At 48.7% G+C, this 19,478-nt stretch overlaps 2 protein-coding genes across 3 annotated transcripts in view; one reads left to right on the top strand and one right to left on the bottom strand.

Moving 5' to 3' along the window:
• LOC132086257 (alpha-2-macroglobulin-like protein 1) overlaps nt 1-14,483 on the top strand; it is a 23,997-nt gene extending 9,514 nt beyond the window's left edge. For both annotated transcript variants that reach the window (XM_059491786.1, XM_059491779.1), the window contains exons 15-36: nt 65-214; nt 1,041-1,238; nt 1,915-2,002; nt 2,626-2,779; nt 3,561-3,789; nt 4,163-4,286; nt 4,466-4,587; nt 4,910-4,961; nt 5,358-5,441; nt 5,803-5,979; nt 6,291-6,372; nt 7,237-7,393; nt 7,982-8,056; nt 8,212-8,383; nt 8,868-9,082; nt 9,364-9,579; nt 9,993-10,108; nt 10,761-10,851; nt 11,137-11,205; nt 12,417-12,519; nt 13,216-13,257; nt 14,307-14,483. In XM_059491786.1, the coding sequence (XP_059347769.1) occupies nt 65-214; nt 1,041-1,238; nt 1,915-2,002; nt 2,626-2,779; nt 3,561-3,789; nt 4,163-4,286; nt 4,466-4,587; nt 4,910-4,961; nt 5,358-5,441; nt 5,803-5,979; nt 6,291-6,372; nt 7,237-7,393; nt 7,982-8,056; nt 8,212-8,383; nt 8,868-9,082; nt 9,364-9,579; nt 9,993-10,108; nt 10,761-10,851; nt 11,137-11,205; nt 12,417-12,519; nt 13,216-13,256 (2,715 nt within the window). In that variant the 3' untranslated portion in view covers nt 13,257; nt 14,307-14,483. The remainder of the gene's footprint in view (nt 1-64; nt 215-1,040; nt 1,239-1,914; nt 2,003-2,625; nt 2,780-3,560; nt 3,790-4,162; nt 4,287-4,465; nt 4,588-4,909; nt 4,962-5,357; nt 5,442-5,802; nt 5,980-6,290; nt 6,373-7,236; nt 7,394-7,981; nt 8,057-8,211; nt 8,384-8,867; nt 9,083-9,363; nt 9,580-9,992; nt 10,109-10,760; nt 10,852-11,136; nt 11,206-12,416; nt 12,520-13,215; nt 13,258-14,306) is intronic.
• LOC132086284 (alpha-2-macroglobulin-like protein 1) overlaps nt 10,834-19,478 on the bottom strand; it is a 25,768-nt gene continuing 17,123 nt past the window's right edge. The window contains exons 25-35 of the mRNA XM_059491834.1: nt 18,585-18,741; nt 18,298-18,372; nt 17,774-17,936; nt 17,178-17,392; nt 16,835-17,050; nt 16,606-16,730; nt 16,211-16,301; nt 15,423-15,491; nt 14,976-15,078; nt 14,809-14,850; nt 10,834-10,937 (exon numbers count right to left, since the gene is read on the bottom strand). Of these exons, the coding sequence (XP_059347817.1) occupies nt 14,810-14,850; nt 14,976-15,078; nt 15,423-15,491; nt 16,211-16,301; nt 16,606-16,730; nt 16,835-17,050; nt 17,178-17,392; nt 17,774-17,936; nt 18,298-18,372; nt 18,585-18,741 (1,255 nt within the window). The 3' untranslated portion in view covers nt 10,834-10,937; nt 14,809. The remainder of the gene's footprint in view (nt 10,938-14,808; nt 14,851-14,975; nt 15,079-15,422; nt 15,492-16,210; nt 16,302-16,605; nt 16,731-16,834; nt 17,051-17,177; nt 17,393-17,773; nt 17,937-18,297; nt 18,373-18,584; nt 18,742-19,478) is intronic.

The raw sequence follows: 19,478 nt of genomic DNA, 5'->3' as shown, positions 1-19,478 counted from the left end.
ACCACAGCTTCCCCTTTCCTTCGTCTCTCAGTGTCTGCAGCCCCCCTTTCTCCTGCTGTTTCAGGTGAAGCTTGGGTTCTCAGAAGCAGTGGCACTCCCAGGATCGACTGTCCAGGTCCATTTGCAGGCTGCACCAGGCTCCCTGTGCAGCATCCGTGCAGTTGACAAAAGTGTCCTTCTCCTGAGGCCAGAGGCTGAGCTGTCCAGGGATAGTGTGAGTCACTCCAGTGCTGACCTTTGCTGGCTAATAAGGCACGGTGGACATACCAACAAGTGCTTGAATGGGGACAGGGCATGGCTTAATGAGAAAAAATGAGGGCCAACATCAAACACCAGCCAAAATTTCCAGTGTCTAGAGGGTGTATTCTGTTAGAATAACCCATAGTCGTCCCCAGCTACAGCCTGAAGTCACATCCTGGTTAAACTTACAGTGCTTTACCACAGTGACAAGAAGAAGGCAAGAGACATCCATCTCCTGAACTGATACATGGCAGTGGTCTGAAAAAAAGTCACGTTAAAAAAAAAGAAAAAAGCCAAGCATGGGGTAGGCTCCATGTCTTTGTTCCAGCTCACATGAACCAGACAGTCCTTCCATTCACAGAGTGGGCTCTAGGTGGTGTACTGGCAGTGGAAGGGTTCCTTTTCTCCTCTAGACCTTGGTTTAAGGACACCTGAATTGCCTCTTTACGCTGGCTTGGTGGATCCAGGATGTGTCTTCAGTCAGACAAGAAGCTGTCCAATGTTCCTCCCATGCAGGGAAGGTGTCCTCAGTGTTTGCATTCAGTTCACAGGTACAATTATTAAGCTGGAAGTGGCCACAGCTATGCAGCCATACCCCAGAGGGGCTCATGTTCTTCTCTGGTGCTATGAATCCAAAATTTGTGGAGGCTCTCCATAAAATTCAAAACCCCTTGGGGCTGGGTTTTTGTGACAAGCAGGACCTGACCTTGGCCTCTGAGGTCACAGGAAATCTCTGGATAGAAATGAAAATCTTCACACCTCTTACACTGACCTGTACTGTTTTCATTCTCTCTCTGCAGGTGTATAATATGTTCAGCTATGCTCAGGAGCAGCTCAGCACCCTCACAGATATCTACAGTGACTACTGCACCATCCACAAGAGCCTGGGCATTACTGGTGCCTCTAAGACCACCCCTTCACCAGGAATGATGTCACCGTTCATGTACAACAGATACTCTTATGCAGTGTCCCAACCAGATGTTTATGAACTTCTGAAGGTAAATCTAATTTCCAGAAAGGCTGAAATATAAGAGCTGAGCCAAGCCCTTTTGTATCCCAGGTCAGCACTGGGTAGCTTTACAGACTGTCTTTCCTGTAAATGCTGGTGACTTCACAATCTGAATTTGCCAAGCTTCTGAACTAAAAGATCAATGACACTCTGTCCTCCCAGCATGATAAATTCCCATTGATCAGGCAAATTCCTAGAACTTAACTCCCCACTGGCCCCCTTTAGACTTTCTATGGATTGGAAGCAGTGTGGATTGTCAGCCTGTGTCAGAGAAAATTGGAGGTTGGAGAAGCAAAGCACCTGAGAGAAAAGGGGAGCCCAGGAAAAGGAGAGAAAGAACAGTAGAAAGGAATGGCAGTGAATGATAAAGAAAAGTCTGGGTCAGGGTGGGCAGCAAACTGTGGTGCCAAAATAATGACTTTGTGTACAGGCATGCACATGCAAGTGGTCATCCCCACAGTCCTTTGGCATGAGGACCAGGCTCTGGGAGCAGGACAGTTCTGCTTTCTTGCCTGATATAAATTTGCAGGTTGTGCTGAGGTGCACAACCTGCAAACAACACAGAGTAGCTGTGGTATGCTGGGAGGAGGGGGAAGAGACAGACCCTCAGACACACCAACCCCTCCACAGAAATATGCCTTCTTTTGTCCCCTTCTTTCCTCCAGAATGCAGGTCTAACATTTTTAACCAGCCTTAAAATCAAGTCTCCAATTGAATGCCGCACCCAGACCACTTTTGACTACGACTACATGTGTACATGTCCATTTTTCCTGTTTCTTTGGAGAGCACGGGTAACATATAGGCTGCACATGGGCAGCTGAACATGCAGTGTGCTTAGGAGCTGGGATGGCTTACAGGCATGAGTGGGAGGCTGTACAGGAGCTGTGCTCCACAGGGAGAAGGGAAAAGCCCCGGCAGGAGTGTGTGTCCAGAGCACTGGAGGGGCAGAGAGGTGGCTGCAGGGTTTGAACTTGTTTGGAAGATTCAGCTGGTGAGCAGGAAGATAATATGGTCAAGGAGGGAAATGGGGCATCTGTCTCAGGAAAGAAATCTGTTTGTGAGACTAGGAGAGGTCTTTTTGGAAACCAGAGAATGAACCAAGATTGGCATTGGGGAGTATCTAGGCTTTTCTGCAGGGAATGAGAACAAAACTGTGAGCAGGTAAAATGTCTCATGGGGAGGAGCACATGCATTGGAATCCCCCTGGCCTTCTGGGTAGTCTTGTGGAAGACAATAATGAAGTTGAGGGCATTTTGGATAGGACAAGGGGGTTTGGGCTGGGAGTCGAGGGAAGGAGAACTGAGCTTTTCCTGGCTGGACTCTATCCTGGTTTCACAGTTGCTCTGCCTTTGAATGAATGCTCGTATTCCCAACAGCTTTTGATGAGCTGGCAGACCTGGAGAGCTTGTACTCAGAAGCAGATGCTGCTGTTGAAGCTGCTGAGGCAGAGCACACCGAGCTGGGCAGTGAGTCAGCAGCAGCACGTACCTGGTTCCCAGAGACATTCATCTGGACTCTGGTTCCCATCAAGTGAGTAACTACAGGCTGTGGCTCCACAGGCGTACAGACTTTCTACCAGACACAGTAGAGGGAATGGGGAGGAGCAGAGACAGGGCATTGTTGCCTTCTGTGCACAAAGTAAAGGAGGGAGGTATGAAGTGGATAAGGACAATGGAGTTTTTGTTCAGTTCCTGTCTCTGCTTGAGATTTTCCAAATGCTTCTAGGAATTTAACATCACACACTCTTGCAGGATGTAAGAGGCCTCCACAGATCCATAGCTCAACATTCTACACGAGGCAGGTCTTGTTAGATCAACTTGTAGTAAAGTATTATGTATCCCCAAGGATGGAGATTCCTCAAACTGCGTTTCCATATTTGACCATCCTCATGGTATTTCCTTATGTCAGGTCAGAATCTCCCACATTCCAGCTGTGTGTTACCTTTTGTCCTGTCAATATGCACCTCAGAAGAGACATGTTCCATTGTCTCCACACCTTCCCAATAGGAAGTGTCACACTATACTCCATGGCACAGACTGGGTGTATAACACACACCCCTGTGAGCCCTCTGTGCCCACACAAAAGAAGAATTTCAGGTGCAGCACTGCTCAGAATCAAATTTTGGGTTGCATTTTCCTCTCAAGTCATTCCTTGCCTATTTGCTATTCTTCCCATACCTCTGTCCTACTTGCCAGGAATTCTCATGCCTTCACGTGCACTTCCATTTCATAGTCTGAATTTCTGCATTTGTCTTCCCAAGAGAAATCTATCCAGGATGGGGACAACCTCTTCCACTCTGTTTTCTCCTCAGTGATTCAGGGGCTGCTGAGCTAGCTGTCACAGTACCTGACAGTATCACAGACTGGAGAGCCATGACCTTCTGCACCTCAGAGAGCCATGGTTTGGGAATCTCAGAGACCACCAACCTGCGGAGCTTCAAGCCCTTCTTCGTGGAACTCACTCTGCCCTATTCTGTTTTCCGGGGAGAGTCATTTCCCCTGAAGGTCAAAGTCTTCAGCTATCTGGAGCAGTGCATGGTGGTGAGTGGCTCCCTCCAGGATGCTTTGGAGCACAAGAATGTGTGGGAACTCCTTTACTAATAGAGACCCAAACAGAGGGGCTGCCTGCTTAGGCACTTGGCAAAGGACACCAAAGAAGTTATTCAATTTAGTTCCACACAGAGATATCACTGACCAGTTTATCCCTCCCCAGAAGCCAAACCTTACAAATGTGGATTGCATGTCCGTGGGACACTGCTGGTATCCCACAGATACTGCAACAGCCCATCAAAACACTCATCCCTGGCTTGTGGGATTGATTGTTATTTGAATCAAGGACCCGAATGGAAAAACACAGCAGCAGCAGCAGCAGCAGCAGCTCTGTATCCTGAACTCCCTTTTGTTCCACCTCTAGCTCCAGCTTAGCCTAATGGACTCCAGGGATTTTGAGTTTCTTCATGAAAATGTCAGGTTCACTGTTTGCCTGTGCCCCGATTCAGCAAAAACATTTTCCTGGGATGTGAAGGCTACAAAATTAGGTAAGGGATGAAGGGAGGGGCAGGGGTGGGAAGCACTGGTAGAGCTGCTTGAGGAACCCAGAGCTGGGATGGAAGGGAGACTAGCCTTCTGTGCAAAACATGAGTGAGCAGCCCAAGGCTGAGCAAACTAAAACATCTGCAAGATGTGCCAGCCAGCCTCCTGATGTTTTACTTTTTAGGGAAGGTGAATTTCACTGTCACTGCCGAGGCGGTGGAGCAGGAAGATGTTTGCACGGAGCGTACAGCGGTTGTGCCAGAGTCAGGAGGGAAGGACACAGTGGTTAAACACCTGCTGGTGAAGGTCAGGCTGCACTGCAGGGCTCTGGCGAGGCTGGGGCTGGGTTGGGCTCAAGACAGTCTGGTGGGTGGCTCTGGGAAGGAAGAACAGAAATGTCAGAACTGCTTGCTGGCAGGGCAGTGGGGTCAAAGGCCATGCAGCAGCTTAGAAACCTGCTTCCCAGTACAACTTCACTGTTGGCATGGATGTCTCTGCCGTCTGTGTGAAGCCCTTTGCCAAGGCCCACGAGGATGGAAAAGGTGCTTGCACAAAGGTGGGGTGCTGCACAGCTGGTCTCTGATTTTACTGCTCTCCTTTCTGAGCTGACCAGCCTTTTCCCCACCAGGCAGAGGGGCAGCTGGAGGAAAAGACCCACACCTCACTCCTGTGCCCTGAAGGTAGGTGCAGAGAGCCCCAAGTACTGTCTTACTGGGGCTGTGCTTATGCACAGAACAGAGAGATCAGATGGAAGCAGTGTGATGTTTGAACAACTCTAGGACTCTCTGAAGGTGTGGAGGGAGCAGAAAGTCAGGGATCTTGGAGCTTTTATGGGTAGGCAAAGCCATTCAGCCCTACCCAGTACTAAAATCTCCTGGCAACATCAAGTCACAGCCTAACCACATCACAGACCCTCATCCATGGGTGGCTGGATCTCTGTCTGATCCTCTCTTTTGAATGCTGATTTCACCAACAGATGAGGTGGTCCCAGACCTGTTTACACCATCTCCTGGGGGACACCTGTGACTCTGCCATCTTCCTCATGCCTGTTGTTCTGATGTTTTTGCTGTTTGCAGGAACTTCAGCTTCAGAGACAATCTCTTTCACTCTGCCAGAGAACACTGTCCTTGGGTCAGAGAGAGCCCACATCTCTTTCTTAGGTGAGTTTTTAGAAGAGTCTTGGGAAGTAATATTTTGCCATGCACATGACGTCTGGTGCCACTGTGTCTTCTTTAGCAAACAAAGTAATGAAAGGGAATATGTACAGCAAGGTGTGATGCTGTCTTCCAGAGCAGTATGCTGTCTCTCCTATACAAGTGGCACTGGATGGATGTATAATTTCACCAAGCCAGGGGAGAGACAGCCAAGTAGCAAATCGCTATTCCTGCAGTCTGTAGACATCACATGAGCAGAGGTGAACTGAGATCAGTCCTAGCAGGTTACCTGGAGAATCTCCGAGACCAGAGTTGTTTTATGTGCAAGAATGCATATGGCTTCCAAAGCTGTGGTTCTGTCCTACAGGTGACATTATGGGAAAAGCACTGGACAACATAGATGAGCTTCTCCAGATGTCTAGTGGCTGTGGTGAGCAGAACATGGTTCATTTTGCCCCAAATGTGTTTATCACACGATACCTTGAAGAAACAGGACAGCTGACTCCAGAAATCAAACAGAAGGCCATTGGCTACCTGGAAAGCGGTGAGTGAATTCCTACTTGTTAAGCTGGTGGTGTCCACCACAGTACTTGTGTGGAAGGAGCCTCAGCAGAGGCCTGGTGCTGAGCAGGATGTGTGCAGCATCCCTTGCCTGGCATCATAGTAATTGCAGCAGTGTAAATCAGGCTAGTCAGTTCTGCATGTCAGCGGAACACGCAGTACACGGCACCCCTCTGCTAAATTCCTCAGAGATAATGCTCTGTGTAACGATCAGCAGGATTGGTGGGGCAGGTTGGCTCCTGGAGAACAGGACAGGCACACAGCATCTTCACTATCCCCAGCCTCTTCCTGCAGGATATCAGCAGCAGCTCCTGTACAAGCACACAGACGGCTCATACAGTGCCTTTGGGGAAGGAAGCGAGCCAGGAAACACTTGGTAAGCAACAATATCCAGACATAACTGAGGAGCAAAAGTTTGACCTGGTAAGGCTCAAGCTGGCTTGGATTTTGGTCTGGGGAAACTGAGGCAGTCTGAAGGTGTGGGGTTTTGAACAGAAATTACTCCTGAGACTTTTTGGAAGGTGTCATGTCTTAAGCCCAGATGGAAATTAAGCACCACACAGATGTTCGCTCAACACCGTCCTCATGCCAAATCCAAAACACGGCAGTGTAACAGCTACTGAGAAGAAATTAACTCCACTCTAGCTGAAACCAGAGCAATATCCATCTCTTACTCCATAACATTTATGTCATGCCAGGTTTCACCCTCCCCAATATGCCATCACTTTCCCTATTTATCTGTTTTGATAAATATACAAAATCTTCCTCTTAGTCTATGGGACACCTCTTAGTCAAATGTGACAATGAGCTAACCTGAAGTACCCCTGTTGGATTTTTTGTTCTTGAGCACCATAAACAAGACTGATTCTGAAAACTTGGCAGCAAAGGCACCTTCTTTACAGGTTTTCAGAATGCATGGTGCTCAGACAGGATTGGGAATGGGTCTGAGTGAGCTCACTAAATGTCAGCCCTCCAGTGCAGCAAAGCACCCTGTTGAAATTAGCGGAGCTCTGAAGGTCTGAAGAATTGAATTTTCTCTCTCTTGCTGCACATGGCTCTGACCTCAAGCTTCTTGGGCTCATGTGCACTGCTTCCAGTTCTCCATCTGCACAGGGGCTGTGGCCTGCTAGTATTTCTACAGGCAGAATGTAGTAGAAGACACAGAGACTCCTGTCTCCTCTTAGAGACGTGCATCAAGTGACAATTCAGTTCTATATCCTCCTTCCTTCCTTGGCTCTAGGCTTACTGCTCTTGTCCTGAAGACCTTCAGCCAAGCCCGGGACTTCATCCACATAGATGAACAAAACATAAAGGATGCTGCCAGTGCCTTGATTAAAAGTCAGACTCCATCTGGCTGCTTCAAGAGTGTGGGGAAGCTCTTCAACAATGGTCTGATGGTATGATGTGTGTCAATGGTGGTTCATTAGGTACTTCAGAGCTCCTTCACTTTCTAGTCCAGTTTAGGTGCCAAGAACAAATGAACTCTTGCAGGAGGAAGGCTCTCAAGTGCCCAGGGTCACCCTTGGGTGACACTCAGGGTTGCCTAGTCACTGTGGCACTTTTTCAAGTTATGAATGATGAAGGTTTGCATTTGATGATGTGCACTTGGGAACTGAAACAGTGCCCTGCCCTACCTCCATCTCAAGGGCTAAGACTCGCCACCTTGCAGCGGGGTTGTGGGAAAATCACTTCCTCCTGGCATTGAAATCTGCTACTGAAAATATCACATTTGGGAGGAGAAAGGGAAGTGTGCTCAGCAGAGGGAGGGAATCAGCTGCCCAGAGGAGATTGGGGAACCCTGGCAGAGAAGTCCTCTGGTAAGCAGGACCTTTAAAAGTGGATACCATTCATGTCTCTTCCATAGGAGAAGGAATAGGGCCAGCACTGTTTCCTGTGCTGGCATTTGCTAGAGGACCAGAAGGCACTGAAAAACTCCCCTCTCCCTTCTCATAGCATCCCTCATCTGTGTTTTGTGGTGTCTGCAGGGTGCAGTGGAGGAAGGCCTGGGGCTGAGCTCTGTGATTGTGATAGCTCTCATCCGCTCGGGGATGCCTCACTCCGTGAGTATCTGCAGCAGGAGTGGGCTGTGTGCGCAGCCTCTTGCAGGCAGTGCCTGGGCTCTGCCTTTGGTTTCCATCCTCTTCTGCACACTGAAATCTGCATTCCCTTCCCAAACACCCTGCCCGTAACAAGAGTGCTTTCAATTGTATCCTAGGACCCAGTTGTGGGGAAAGCTCTGAAGTGTATAAGGGACCTGGTCCATGCTGACACTGGCAGTCCCAACCTCTACAGCCTGGCACTGGCTGCAAACGCCTTCGCAGTGGCAGGGGACAAGGCCCTCAGGCAGAAAATCCTCAAAAGACTGGATAAGGCTGCCACAATATCAGGTACCACAGACCCTGGGGCAGGAGGGAGGGCCACTGGCAGAACTGTGTGGAAATCCCTGGGTTGAACCACCACTGGAATGGAGGGAAGGAGTATGGGGGGACGGATACTGCCAGAGCTTTGTGGGGAATCCAGGGCTTGTCTATCCAAGCCTCAGTTTGCCAAGCCGTGCCAGGTTATATCCACACTGTGAGACACATTGTCTCTATGGATCATCTCACAGTCCTGGCCTCCCAGTCACCCAAACCAGGGGAGCTTCACAGATATAGTGGAACTCCTCCCCAGCCTGCAAGCCAAAGGTGTTGCTGGAAAAAGCCGGGTGTGGGCAGCAAACAGGGATGCAACAGCAGATGCACGTGTATCTTGTCCAACTGCATTATGTCCAATGTACATGTTTGTTTAGTACCTATATACAGGGGCTAAGTAAAACTCCAGAGTCACTAGACGCAGCTACACATTCCATTAACGTTCCCACTCCACCTCTAGATGACCAAATATTCTGGAGTCAACAGTCCAAACAGGAAGAAGATTCCCTATCTTGGTATCGGGCTCCATCTGTTGATGTGGAATTGACATCTAGTATCCTCATGGCTCACCTTACAAAGTCAAGTTTGTCGTCAGATGAAATCAAAAAGGCATCCAAGATTGTGTCTTGGCTCACCAAGCAGCAAAACCCATATGGAGGCTTTGCTTCAACCCAGGTAATCCCCTTGAGCCATCATCATCATCATATTTGATGCTGGTTTTTTGAGAGCAATGGGTTCTAACAGCCCATAGTAAAAAAAGAAAAATTAATCCATTTTAAAAGGGTGTATGGTTTTACAGATCCTGGGAGTTATGGATAATCCCATGCTAAAAGCCAAAGGGAAAAGTTCAACCCTTATTGTGCTGTGGCTGCAGTATGAGGGAGGAAAAGGCTAAGGTCTGGGCATGCATAGGAAGCAGGAATCTCACTTTTCCTGATGTTTTTCTTTTTCCTCAGGACACGGTTGCTGCTCTGGAAGCCCTAGCCCTGTATGCAGCCAACATCTTCAGCAAGGACAGCCCTGATCTTCAGGTTTTTCTCACTTCCAAGGGGTTCAGCCAAAACTTCCAAGTAGACAAAAGCAATCGCCTGCTGCTGCAGACAGTGGAGCTGCCAGCCATTGCCCAAGATTATACCTTGCGTGTGCAGGGCCATGGGTGTCTTTTCCTGCAGGTAAGCCCAGCCAGGAAGAAAAAGTCTGTCTCGTGAAAAGCCCTGAAAGCCAGAGAACATTTTACCTTGCTACTTAGCCAACCGTGAAAACAAACTGCTGTAGTAACTTGCAAGAATCTGGCTTTCAAGGCTGGTTGGGGTAACTGTGATGCAGCAGGAAGGTAACATCTACTCCCCAAATGAAATCTGGATCATCTCCATCCAGCCAGAGCAGCTCTTCTCCTCCAAGAAATCCACCAGGAGCAGTGCACTACCAGCAGAACCTCTGCTTCTGCCACATGGTTTTCTCTTACACCAATACAAGACAGCCAAGTCGAGTTTTCTCTTACACCAATACGAGTCTAGCCAAGAATACTCTCCAGCAAAGAAAACCCTGCTATTCTCTGCCATCCAGCTTCTTTCTGTCCTGACAGGCCATCCTGAGGTACCACATCCCTCCCCAGATGAGCGAGGCCACCTTTGCCGTGTCCGTGCAGACGGAGTGCGCCGTGCCCGACGCCACGCGCTTCCCTGTCACCATCCGTGCTCGGTAGGAGACTCTCAGCTGCCCCTTTCCTCCCCCGTGCTGAGAGGCTTCTGGCACCACACCAGTCTCTTGCTGGCAGGGTTCCCCTTCACTCCTGGGGAACTCCAAGTGCTGCGGTGACCCCACTGTGCTCTCCCCAGCTGGGTGAGAGGCACAAGGCCCCGGAGGGGTGGCTCAGGCTGTAGTCCTGCCTTGTCCCCTGCCCCTCACCACAATCCTCCCAAGGTCTGTGGGTCTCACCCCTGTCTAGGATTAGGTCACAAAACCTAATGATGTGAAGGTCTGTGGGACTGTCACATACTCCTAAGTATTCCCTCCTCTGCTCCTGGCTGTCACACCACTGTCCTCTGCTGTACTCCCACCTGGCTTGGGACAGACCTGCCAAGAGAACAGGCATAGGATGTGATATTCCCTGCCATGCCTAAAGAAGGTAATACCATAAGGCTTCCAAGGAACTTTTTCTCCTTGGCACAATTAAAAGCAAGAACAAGGGAAGCACAAAGATTTATTACAGTGTAGAAACAGGTATGCTTACAGGAGAAACACTGGAAAGAAAGGCACATTCCTCCACCTGAGTACCAAAGCTGGGCTGGAGTATCTGGAGATCATGGCTCAGAAAGTAACATTAGTGCTGTCCCCTGGGTTCTTGCTGCAGCTACACAGGGAACCGTGTGTCCACCAACATGGTCCTGATCCAAGTGGAGCTGCTGTCTGGATACAGCCCCGTGGCAGGTTCACTGGAAGAGGTGAGACTGTGAATTTGTGTCCAGCTGGGATGGGAACAGTGATGGATGTCCATCATGCAGGACTGTATGCTGAAATGTGATCATTCCTGTGGGCAGAGAAACAGGTTATTTTCTCTCTAAGAAATCCTTATACTCAAAGTCTCTTCCAAGCTGCACCTTGCCTTTCCCTACATGAACAGCTTCCCTGGCCATGTAAATATTTGCCCGTACTCTCACAAGGACAAACACCCCTGAATATTTCTGCTTTTTATTAAAGCCTTTCTGATATTTCCCCCCTATTTTCAGCTGAAGAAAATGCCTTTAGTGAAGAAAATTGAAAGCAAAGCTGACCAAGTCGTTCTCTACCTGGAGGAAGTGAGTATAATTGGGGCTAACATCATCATTAAAGGGGCTATGGACTGACAGCTTTTATTCTTGTTTACTGGTTTCATTACTATTTTAACTGTCCAGAGCTGTTGTTCCTGCATAGCAGCCACATTTGCTGATCTAGAAACGTGTTAGTTGGCAGTTGTTCATCCATAGAGCCACTTACAGGGCTACTTAACTTGAGTGAAACACAGCAAACTCTTATGTTAAGCCTACATCTGTTGGCACTGTTAAGTGACTATTGACAGTCCATATATATGGTGCCTGAGTAGGACTGAGGAGTAGTAATAAGATCCATCTAGCAAATTCAAGCAAGCCTGAAATCTTAGAAAGCTCTTAAGCAACCTGAATGCAGCAGAGATCATGCAAGATTACTCATGGATTTTGCCAAGATCCTTTGAAACTAAACCAGATGGTTGTGTGAACAGAAGTGCTCGCTCCACAGCCTCATGAATCAACAGATTAACAACCACTCCAGCCTTTTTCTAGCTCCATGAATACCTAAACAGCACCAGAAATGAGACCTGACATGTATTTAAAACTCCAGCATTTCTAAGGAGCATTTTGATGATCCTTCATCCTCAGTTTCTGTGAGTAGGATGAGCTAAGCTGGCCCCATAGGAGGTGGGTTAGTGTCAAATGGATGCATTAGGCTTGCAGAGCTGCTGCTTTCATTACATCTACAGCACAGAGCAGAAAATAGAAACATTTCAGCTCAAGCTGCCAGGTAACACAAGGTGCACTGCAATCAACAGCAGGTCATGTAACTACTACCCTACAGCAGATGTTGGTCCACAGCTTGTATTTGTCTGCTTAATGATGAGGGTTATGTGAGACTGGAGAATAAGAGCTGATGTCACTGTGAATAAGAAAGTAGCCACTGAGGCCAGGTGCATGAAGGAGCTCAGAGTAGAGCTGGATGGGAAGGTGGGATTGGTGGGGAACACAAGCACACCATATAGGTAGTGCACACTGACTCTGCAGGTTTTTTATGTTCCCCATGAGCTGAGTTATATTTGGTGACCAAAAAGTCACAGAATGGGAAGTAAAAGATATTTCTGAGATGGACTAGAAAGCAGAACAAATGTGTTACAGTGGTGAGGTATCTACAGAGCCTGAGTGCAAGTAGGTGAAAGGGGTTGTCTTACAGGACTTTTCTGTCCCTTTCTGTTTTTAATCCTTGCATTTTTTGGTTTTAGCTGACTAGACAGCCTCAAACCTACACTTTCCTGGTGGAGCAGGACATGCAAGTGAAGGATCATAAACCAGCCAATATCAAGATCTATGATTACTATATGCCAGGTGAGCTCAGATGCTGTACTGCAAAAACCACCCAAATGTACTTTGGGAAAGACGATTTCTGAATTTTGTTGAGTCTAAGACAATACCATCTCTCACCTCGTTATCTGACTGTCCCTTAGAAGCTCTCTAGGCATGAACTTGACCTACCATTTGGAACACCAACAGGTTCTCCTCCCTCTGGCTCCAGAACTTGCAGGCCTGAAGCTGGTGTGTAGAACCAGAGGGTCTGGCTCTCCCAACAAGAGTGGAGCAAGGAGCTGTGCTTCTGAGCACTTGCTTTCTGGGAGACAGAAAAGGCTGAGAGACCACACTGGGGGGATGACTCAGAAGAGAAAGGGCCCCATTAGGAGAATAAAACCAAAACCAGCTTGTCCTCTGTTCTGTGAGGTTCCTAGTGGGAAGAAAAGCTAGAAATATGTCAGGGATTGCTATTCCTTCAGAAAGTGAAGCATTTATAACTGCATAGCATTCATAACTGTGATGGAACTCTTTGGGACTTGCAGCCTCCTGCCTTGGGTGAATCCTGCCAGCTGCAGAGGCATGGGCACACACCAGTGGTTTCACATGTCACATGGAGGGGAGTTATAGCCTGTAAACAGAGGGAACACCTCTCCTAGGAACAGTGGCTCAATGCTGGTTTGCTTTTGTGGGTTTTTGACAGTGTGTCTCACCAGTACTTTCTTTCTTGTCTTTCAGAAGAAACTGCAGTGATGAGCTACAGTGTTCCATGCAAGTGAGGTGAGGGCCCAACACCTCTTTTGTTATCACAGGCATGGTCCTGAAGAATATGGAGGGGGAGGGAGATGCAGGCAAAGGCCCTTGCTCAAGGAACTTGCCAGACTGCAGGTCCAGGGTAGAAAGCAATTTGCAATGCCAAGTAAGGGTGAGTTCCTGTACCCCCGTGGTTAAATTGAGGGAAAGAGAACTGAAGTAGATAATTGGATGTGACAAGATCATGACAAAGCTGGAGATATGTTCAAGAAAACAAGGACTGCATGTACCAAGTACTGTCACCAGTCCTGGCCCTTTGCATCAAATACACTTTATTCAAGCCACCACAGTTCCCTTTCTGGCACTTTCCCTGCAGTTTCACATCCCTCCAGCCCTGTGCACACAGCGTGCCATGATCACCTTTACTCCAGGGCCAGGCCAGGTTTCAGTGCCAAGCCTTTCTCCATCTCGGCCTGGCTTCTGATCCACACTAGGGAATGGACACCTGCCCATCCTCTTTCCAGGCTGAGCAAAGACAAAGCATAAGCTTGACCAATGCCTGCCCCTACTCTAAACTTCCACTTGCACCTGTGCGCTTTCCTGCCCACAGCCCACAAGACAAGGAAAACCACCTGCTGCATGAATCACCTGTAGGGAGGCACACAGCCCTCTCCTGGGATATCTGCCACAGGTTCCACACCCTTACCAGAGATTGTGACATAAGCTTTGTATAGATAAAGTGAGAGAGAATCTTAGGTCATAAAACATTCTGAGGTGGAAGGGACCCACAAGGATCACCCAGGTCCTGTCCCTGCACAGGACAGCCCCAAGAGTCACACCATGTGCCTCACAGCGTTGTCCAAATGCTTCTTGAACTCCATCAGTTTTGGTGCTGTGACCGCTTCCCAGGGAAACCCATTCCAGTGCCCAAACACCCTCTGGGTGATAAGAGCTCTGTCCTTATTGGCCTGACAGTGCCATTCAGTCACAAGGTACAAAAAAGGCCCCTAAGTTCCCAGTAGTTAGTTTTAATACTTCATGAACTCTTTTTTTTTTTTTTTTTTGGTCCTCTACAGGAACAGGGGTAGATCCCTCCTCTGCAGTCTCTTCCATCAGTCCTTTGTCACCCCTGCCAACTGTCACCTCATGGAGATACGAAGAAAAGAGAAAATGCTTGGAATTTCCTGCTGAGCACTTAGTTCCTGGAAGGCTCAGACTGTGTGTGGCATCTTATTAAAAGCAGAAGACTAGAATTGTCTGATTGAATGATTATTCAGGTTTACTGTTTTTCTCCCAAGCCAGGAAAATTGCATTTAAGAGCAGCTGGGAAAAATAAATTCTCTACCTCTGCTCATGTACAAAACTCTGCCCCTCCAGGTGCAGACATGCACGAGAGGAGAGCATTAAAAAAACCTGATCCATAGACCTAGAAACAGATACTTCATGTTTCTAGCTGGGTACATATTCCCCACTGCTTACCATTCCCCTTCCTGTCTTTGCTTATATTCCATGTTTCCTGCCCAAGACCCACCATTTCCTGATGCCACTGTTGATGGTACATGGGAACTTGCTGCCTACCTCAGCTACAGACAGCCCTGTATTCAGCCAAGGCTCGCTCCTCTGCAAAAGGAAATGAGGAAGGTGATTACACATGGATGCACACAGAGAAGGCTGCATGTCTCTTCCCAGCCAGAGAACCAGGAACCCACCTCCCCACCCCCAAATAATAGGAAATCTGCACCCACCTGGCTGGTAGTAATCATAGATTTTGATGCTGGCTGGTTTCAGGTTCTTCACCTGAATTACTTGTTCCAGTTGCAGAGTGAAAGTCTGAGATTCATCATTGAGCTAGTGGAGATGGAAGGAAATTAGCAAGGAATGGGGAGAAAGAAGTCACAGCATCTTTATCTTCCCTGATTTGAATGTTTTCCTGCACTACATTTCTCCAATCCATTAGAGACTCTAGACTTTAAAATGGAGTATTGTGTGAGGGATCGCACACAATACTGTGCTAGGAATTTTCACAGTATTGTGTAGGAATATTCTAATCCAATGACAATGAAATTGGGCCAACTTCCTCTGTCCCCAATTCTACCAGTGATCTTTTCTTACCTAGACCAGCCTCAGGCTTCTCACACAGGTCCTTGTCCTCTGACCTTTTGCTCTCACCAAATGCTTTTACTCTCACTTACCTTCTCCAGATAAATGTAGACCACATTAGCTTTCACTTCTATTTTCTTAACAATGGTTCTGTTCTCCAGCTAGGATAGGAAACAACAACGGAATGAAATTTGTGAACATTTTCCTTAGGGATTCCTGACCTGAGGGAGCCAGTGTTTTTTGGAGGGAAGGTATAGACTCTGGACTCTGTGTGGAACTGTACATTTTTCAGTGGTTATATCTTTGCTAGTCTCTCTTGGAGATCCCTTGTGAGCATCTCATGTGTGAACCACACTGGCCCTGCCCAGGGCAGAGAAATCTCCCTCTCTGGAGACCAAAGACTGTGTGGGTAGTATGTACAACTGATAGGTTGGTGAGCAGATGGGTGCAGGCACCAGTAGAGGTTCTTTATTTCATCTCACTGAGTCTTCAACTGCTTTTAAAGACCTGCATGAGGGCTGTGATTTAATTTATGATTTAATTGGAAAACAAAAGAATCTTTTTAGCTAGAGCTAAAGTATCTCTGAGAAATCCTGTCTTAGACTTTCTGACAAACAGATCCTGGTGTCAGCACACCCAGCAGTACACCTTGTTTCTGGCCCAAGTCCAAATACTGCCAGTGGGAGAAGCTGAACCACCACTGATCTCCCTTGTGGGGGCTGTAGGAAAACAAGAAGTTTTGGTGCAATTGCAACAGCAATTGCACCAAAATTAGCTACAAATTTAGCTACTGCCTGGCCCGAAATGAACAATTCTCAACAGGAGCAAGCAGGCAGGACCCATTTACCACAGCTGGGTTTTCTTATTCCAAAGTTCTTACCAACATTCTGGATCTGGAAGTCACGATGAATCCGGATAGCAGGGAGACCTCTATGATCACCATGTTGGATGTGACTCTGCTCCCGATGTAGCTGGAGAAGAAAAAGCAGACAGAGGGTCTGACTCTGTGACGACAGTGCCCTCCCAGCTCCTCTTCCCTCCAGTATCACGCCCTGAGCCAGGTGTCCCATCTGGGACTGGGGCCATGGCAGCCACTGCTCCCTCTCACAGGAGTTAGCCAGCACCTTCACCTCCAAGCCTTCCACCTGTCCGATTCTCCCTCTGTCCTGCTCACCCCAAGGGCCGGGTCTCTCCATCAGAGCCCTCAGACCTTCCTGGCTGCAGTCCCCAAGCTCACTCCATCTTGCTGGAGCAGGAAGCAGCCCTTGGAGTCACCTGGTGAGGATGCGGACGGTGAGGAGGCGCGGGTTCGCCTGGCTGCAGTTGTTCAGCTCCGTGCTGACACGCAGCGTGAAGGTCACGGGAGTCCGTGGGGAAAGCTCGTGGTACCTCAGCACTGTCTGCAGGATAAGGGCCAGGAGCAGAAAACACAGGCCAGGCATGATCTCATGCAGGAGAAAAGCGGCAGAGTCCTCCCTTCCCCACGCTCATCCCACCTGCTCACCTGAGCCAAGACGCAGCCGCTGCCGTGGGCCTGCAGCAGGAGCTGCCCCGGGATCTCCACCAGGACCGCCTGCTGCACCAGCAGCCGCCTCTGCCGGCTCACCGGGAACGCCTTCCCAAAGGCCCTCTGGGAGCGCACCCTCAGCACGGCCTGCCCCGAGGTGCTGAAAGCCCTCGCTGCGTACTTCGCTAAGGCTTGCAAGGCAACAGCCGTGTCCTGCAGAGGGAGAGACGGCTCCTCTGAAAGCATCCGCCGTAATGGCACCGGCTTGGAACAGGAATTCCTCGAGAGGACTTATGCTGCCAGGCTAGGCTATAAAAGGCTCCACAGGAGCTGCTGTTACCTGGGTGGAGGCAAAGCCCCCGTAGGCATTTTGCTGCCGTGTCAGCCAGGCCACAATGGCAGCTGCAGTTGTCATGTCACCGGCGTGCACCCGGGCCTTGGACAGGTATGCCAGGAGCACGTAGGCTGTGAGCTCTATGTCCACTGACTGCGTGCCAGGCCAGAAGTCTGTGGAGGCTGGAGAGCTTGGCTTCGGGCTCCAGTGGATTTTTCCTCCTGCAGAAGGAAAAGGATTATGAAGGCTGTTGAGGGAGGGCATAATTTTGGTTTCAGAGGAAACAAACCCCACAGTGCTTTCAGGGCTCCTTCAGTACATTCCCTATACTCAGGCCAGGATTGCTTTCTTGAATTTATTCTCTAAGGCTTCACCTCATTTTAGCTGACAGACTTCTACCTCCTCCCTCAAAGGGATCTTGAAATCCTCCAGTCTGAGGAAACTATTTCTAAGTCATTCTCACAGTTTGTGAAATACCTTACTATATTTTCAGTAACACAATGCAGTTACTGCACAAATACAAAGAGTATCTATAAATACATGTATAATTTTCAACTGCTGTAGCTGGGCACACATTGGTCCAGAATCCCAGCAAGCAGCACCTGATTTGATGGCCTGTTCCTCCAGTTTGTACAGCAGCTCCTGGGTTGTCTCATAGTCCCCAGCCAGGGCAAAGGCATAGGCCAGCAAGGCTTCTGTGTAGATGTTGGTGATGTTGTGAACCACCTTCTGCAGGCAGCGGAGAGTAGTCTGCATCAGCTTGGCCTGTGTTGGGAGGAGACAGCGTGCCAAACTCTGACAGGGGTGGAATAGGGGCCACACTATGTCTTCCCAACATAGCTCCAAAGAAAACAAATAATTTACAGACTGTTTCAGAAAACAGGCAGTGCAGCCCTGATGTGCACTGGGAGCCATTCCCACCAAGCACTATACTGCATGAGGCCAGTTTCACAACACTCACTGGCTCTTTTGAGGAATGACTTCACCATTTGACCAAACCTTGACTCATTCCCAGAAGCTCCCTCCCAGTTCATGGCCTGGAGAATACCAGAATCACCAGCTGGCACACCCCCGTGGTGGTGTCCAGGAGAGCAGGAGGGAGCAGGAGGGAGCAGAGCATGCTCACCTGACGGGGCAGACCCATCTCCAGCAGTGCTGCAGCAACATAGGCCCCCAGAGAGACTTCATCATCCATGCTGCCCTGTGAGGGAAACACATCTTTCACTCTTACAGGGTATTAGGAGGGCCCACTCCTCAGAAGGAAAAGCATTCCTCTCATGTTTTCCCTCTCTTTAGGGCTTGCACAGGTTGCAGAATGACTTTCTAGGACCCTTTGGGATCCCACAATCTTCTGCTGTCAAAAATCTCTCCAGGCATTCCCCAGCACTGCTACCTGCCCTGGCCCACCATTACCTTTAGGGAGGAGTGGAAAAAGTTCCCTTTGGTGGCAAAGCAGCCACTGGGGAGCTGGTTTTGCTCTAGCCAGCGCAGGGCATCCTGGATGTTCTTGTCATCTATGTAGATGTATTTTCTGGCTTGGCCAAAATTCTTGAGTACAAAAGCTGTCAACCTAGGAAGAGGATGAGTTGTGAGAAAAAGAGGCAAACAAACAAAATAAAAAAAAAAAAAAGCAAAGAGAAAGTCAGAGGTCTCCTGGTGCTTGTCCCTGAACTAATGACATAGTGGGGGTGCAAAAAAAGAGTAATTTTCAAAAAGAAAGTCAATCTAAAAGTGGAAATGGTCCATAGGACTCACCCCAATGGCTCCTCTCCCTGCTTCTGTCTCCACAGATATATTACTTGCATACTACTTAGTACTTTACCCAGTAATTTCACCCTCCCACTCCTTCTACTTTTACCTGTTCCACTTCATGTCCTCCAAATCACTGACACAATCTGGAATTCTCCCTTTTCTTCCTCCCTTCCTTTCTCCATTCATCTCAGCTAAGCACGATAGGTATAAGTTGTGCCAAGGCAGTTCCCCTCCACTCACTGAGGAGAGGATTTTTTATAGATCTCACCTGATTTTTTGCCAGACATGTGTACCCCTCTTGGCTGCCAGGTCACCAGTAGCATGACCTGATGTTGTCTGTGGGCCAACAGCAGGGGTATAGAGACAAAGAAAAAGACCTTCCATTCCCTGGGACCACATCTTTGTTGTTCCACTTTCCCAAAAACTCTCCTGCCCTGCCTGACTGCTTTTTCTAGTGGCTCAGGTGCCTCAGGCTCTCCCTGTCAGAGAGTTCCTTCTGTCTCCATCCCAAAGGAACATCTTGTCAGCTTCCTCACATCCATGAGGTGCTCTAAC

This window comes from Ammospiza nelsoni, chromosome 2 (assembly GCF_027579445.1).
Source record: "Ammospiza nelsoni isolate bAmmNel1 chromosome 2, bAmmNel1.pri, whole genome shotgun sequence".
In the NCBI taxonomy this organism is placed as follows: domain Eukaryota; kingdom Metazoa; phylum Chordata; class Aves; order Passeriformes; family Passerellidae; genus Ammospiza; species Ammospiza nelsoni.
The sequence above is the reverse complement of the archived record's forward strand: the minus strand, read 5'-3'. Positions and strand labels throughout refer to the sequence as shown.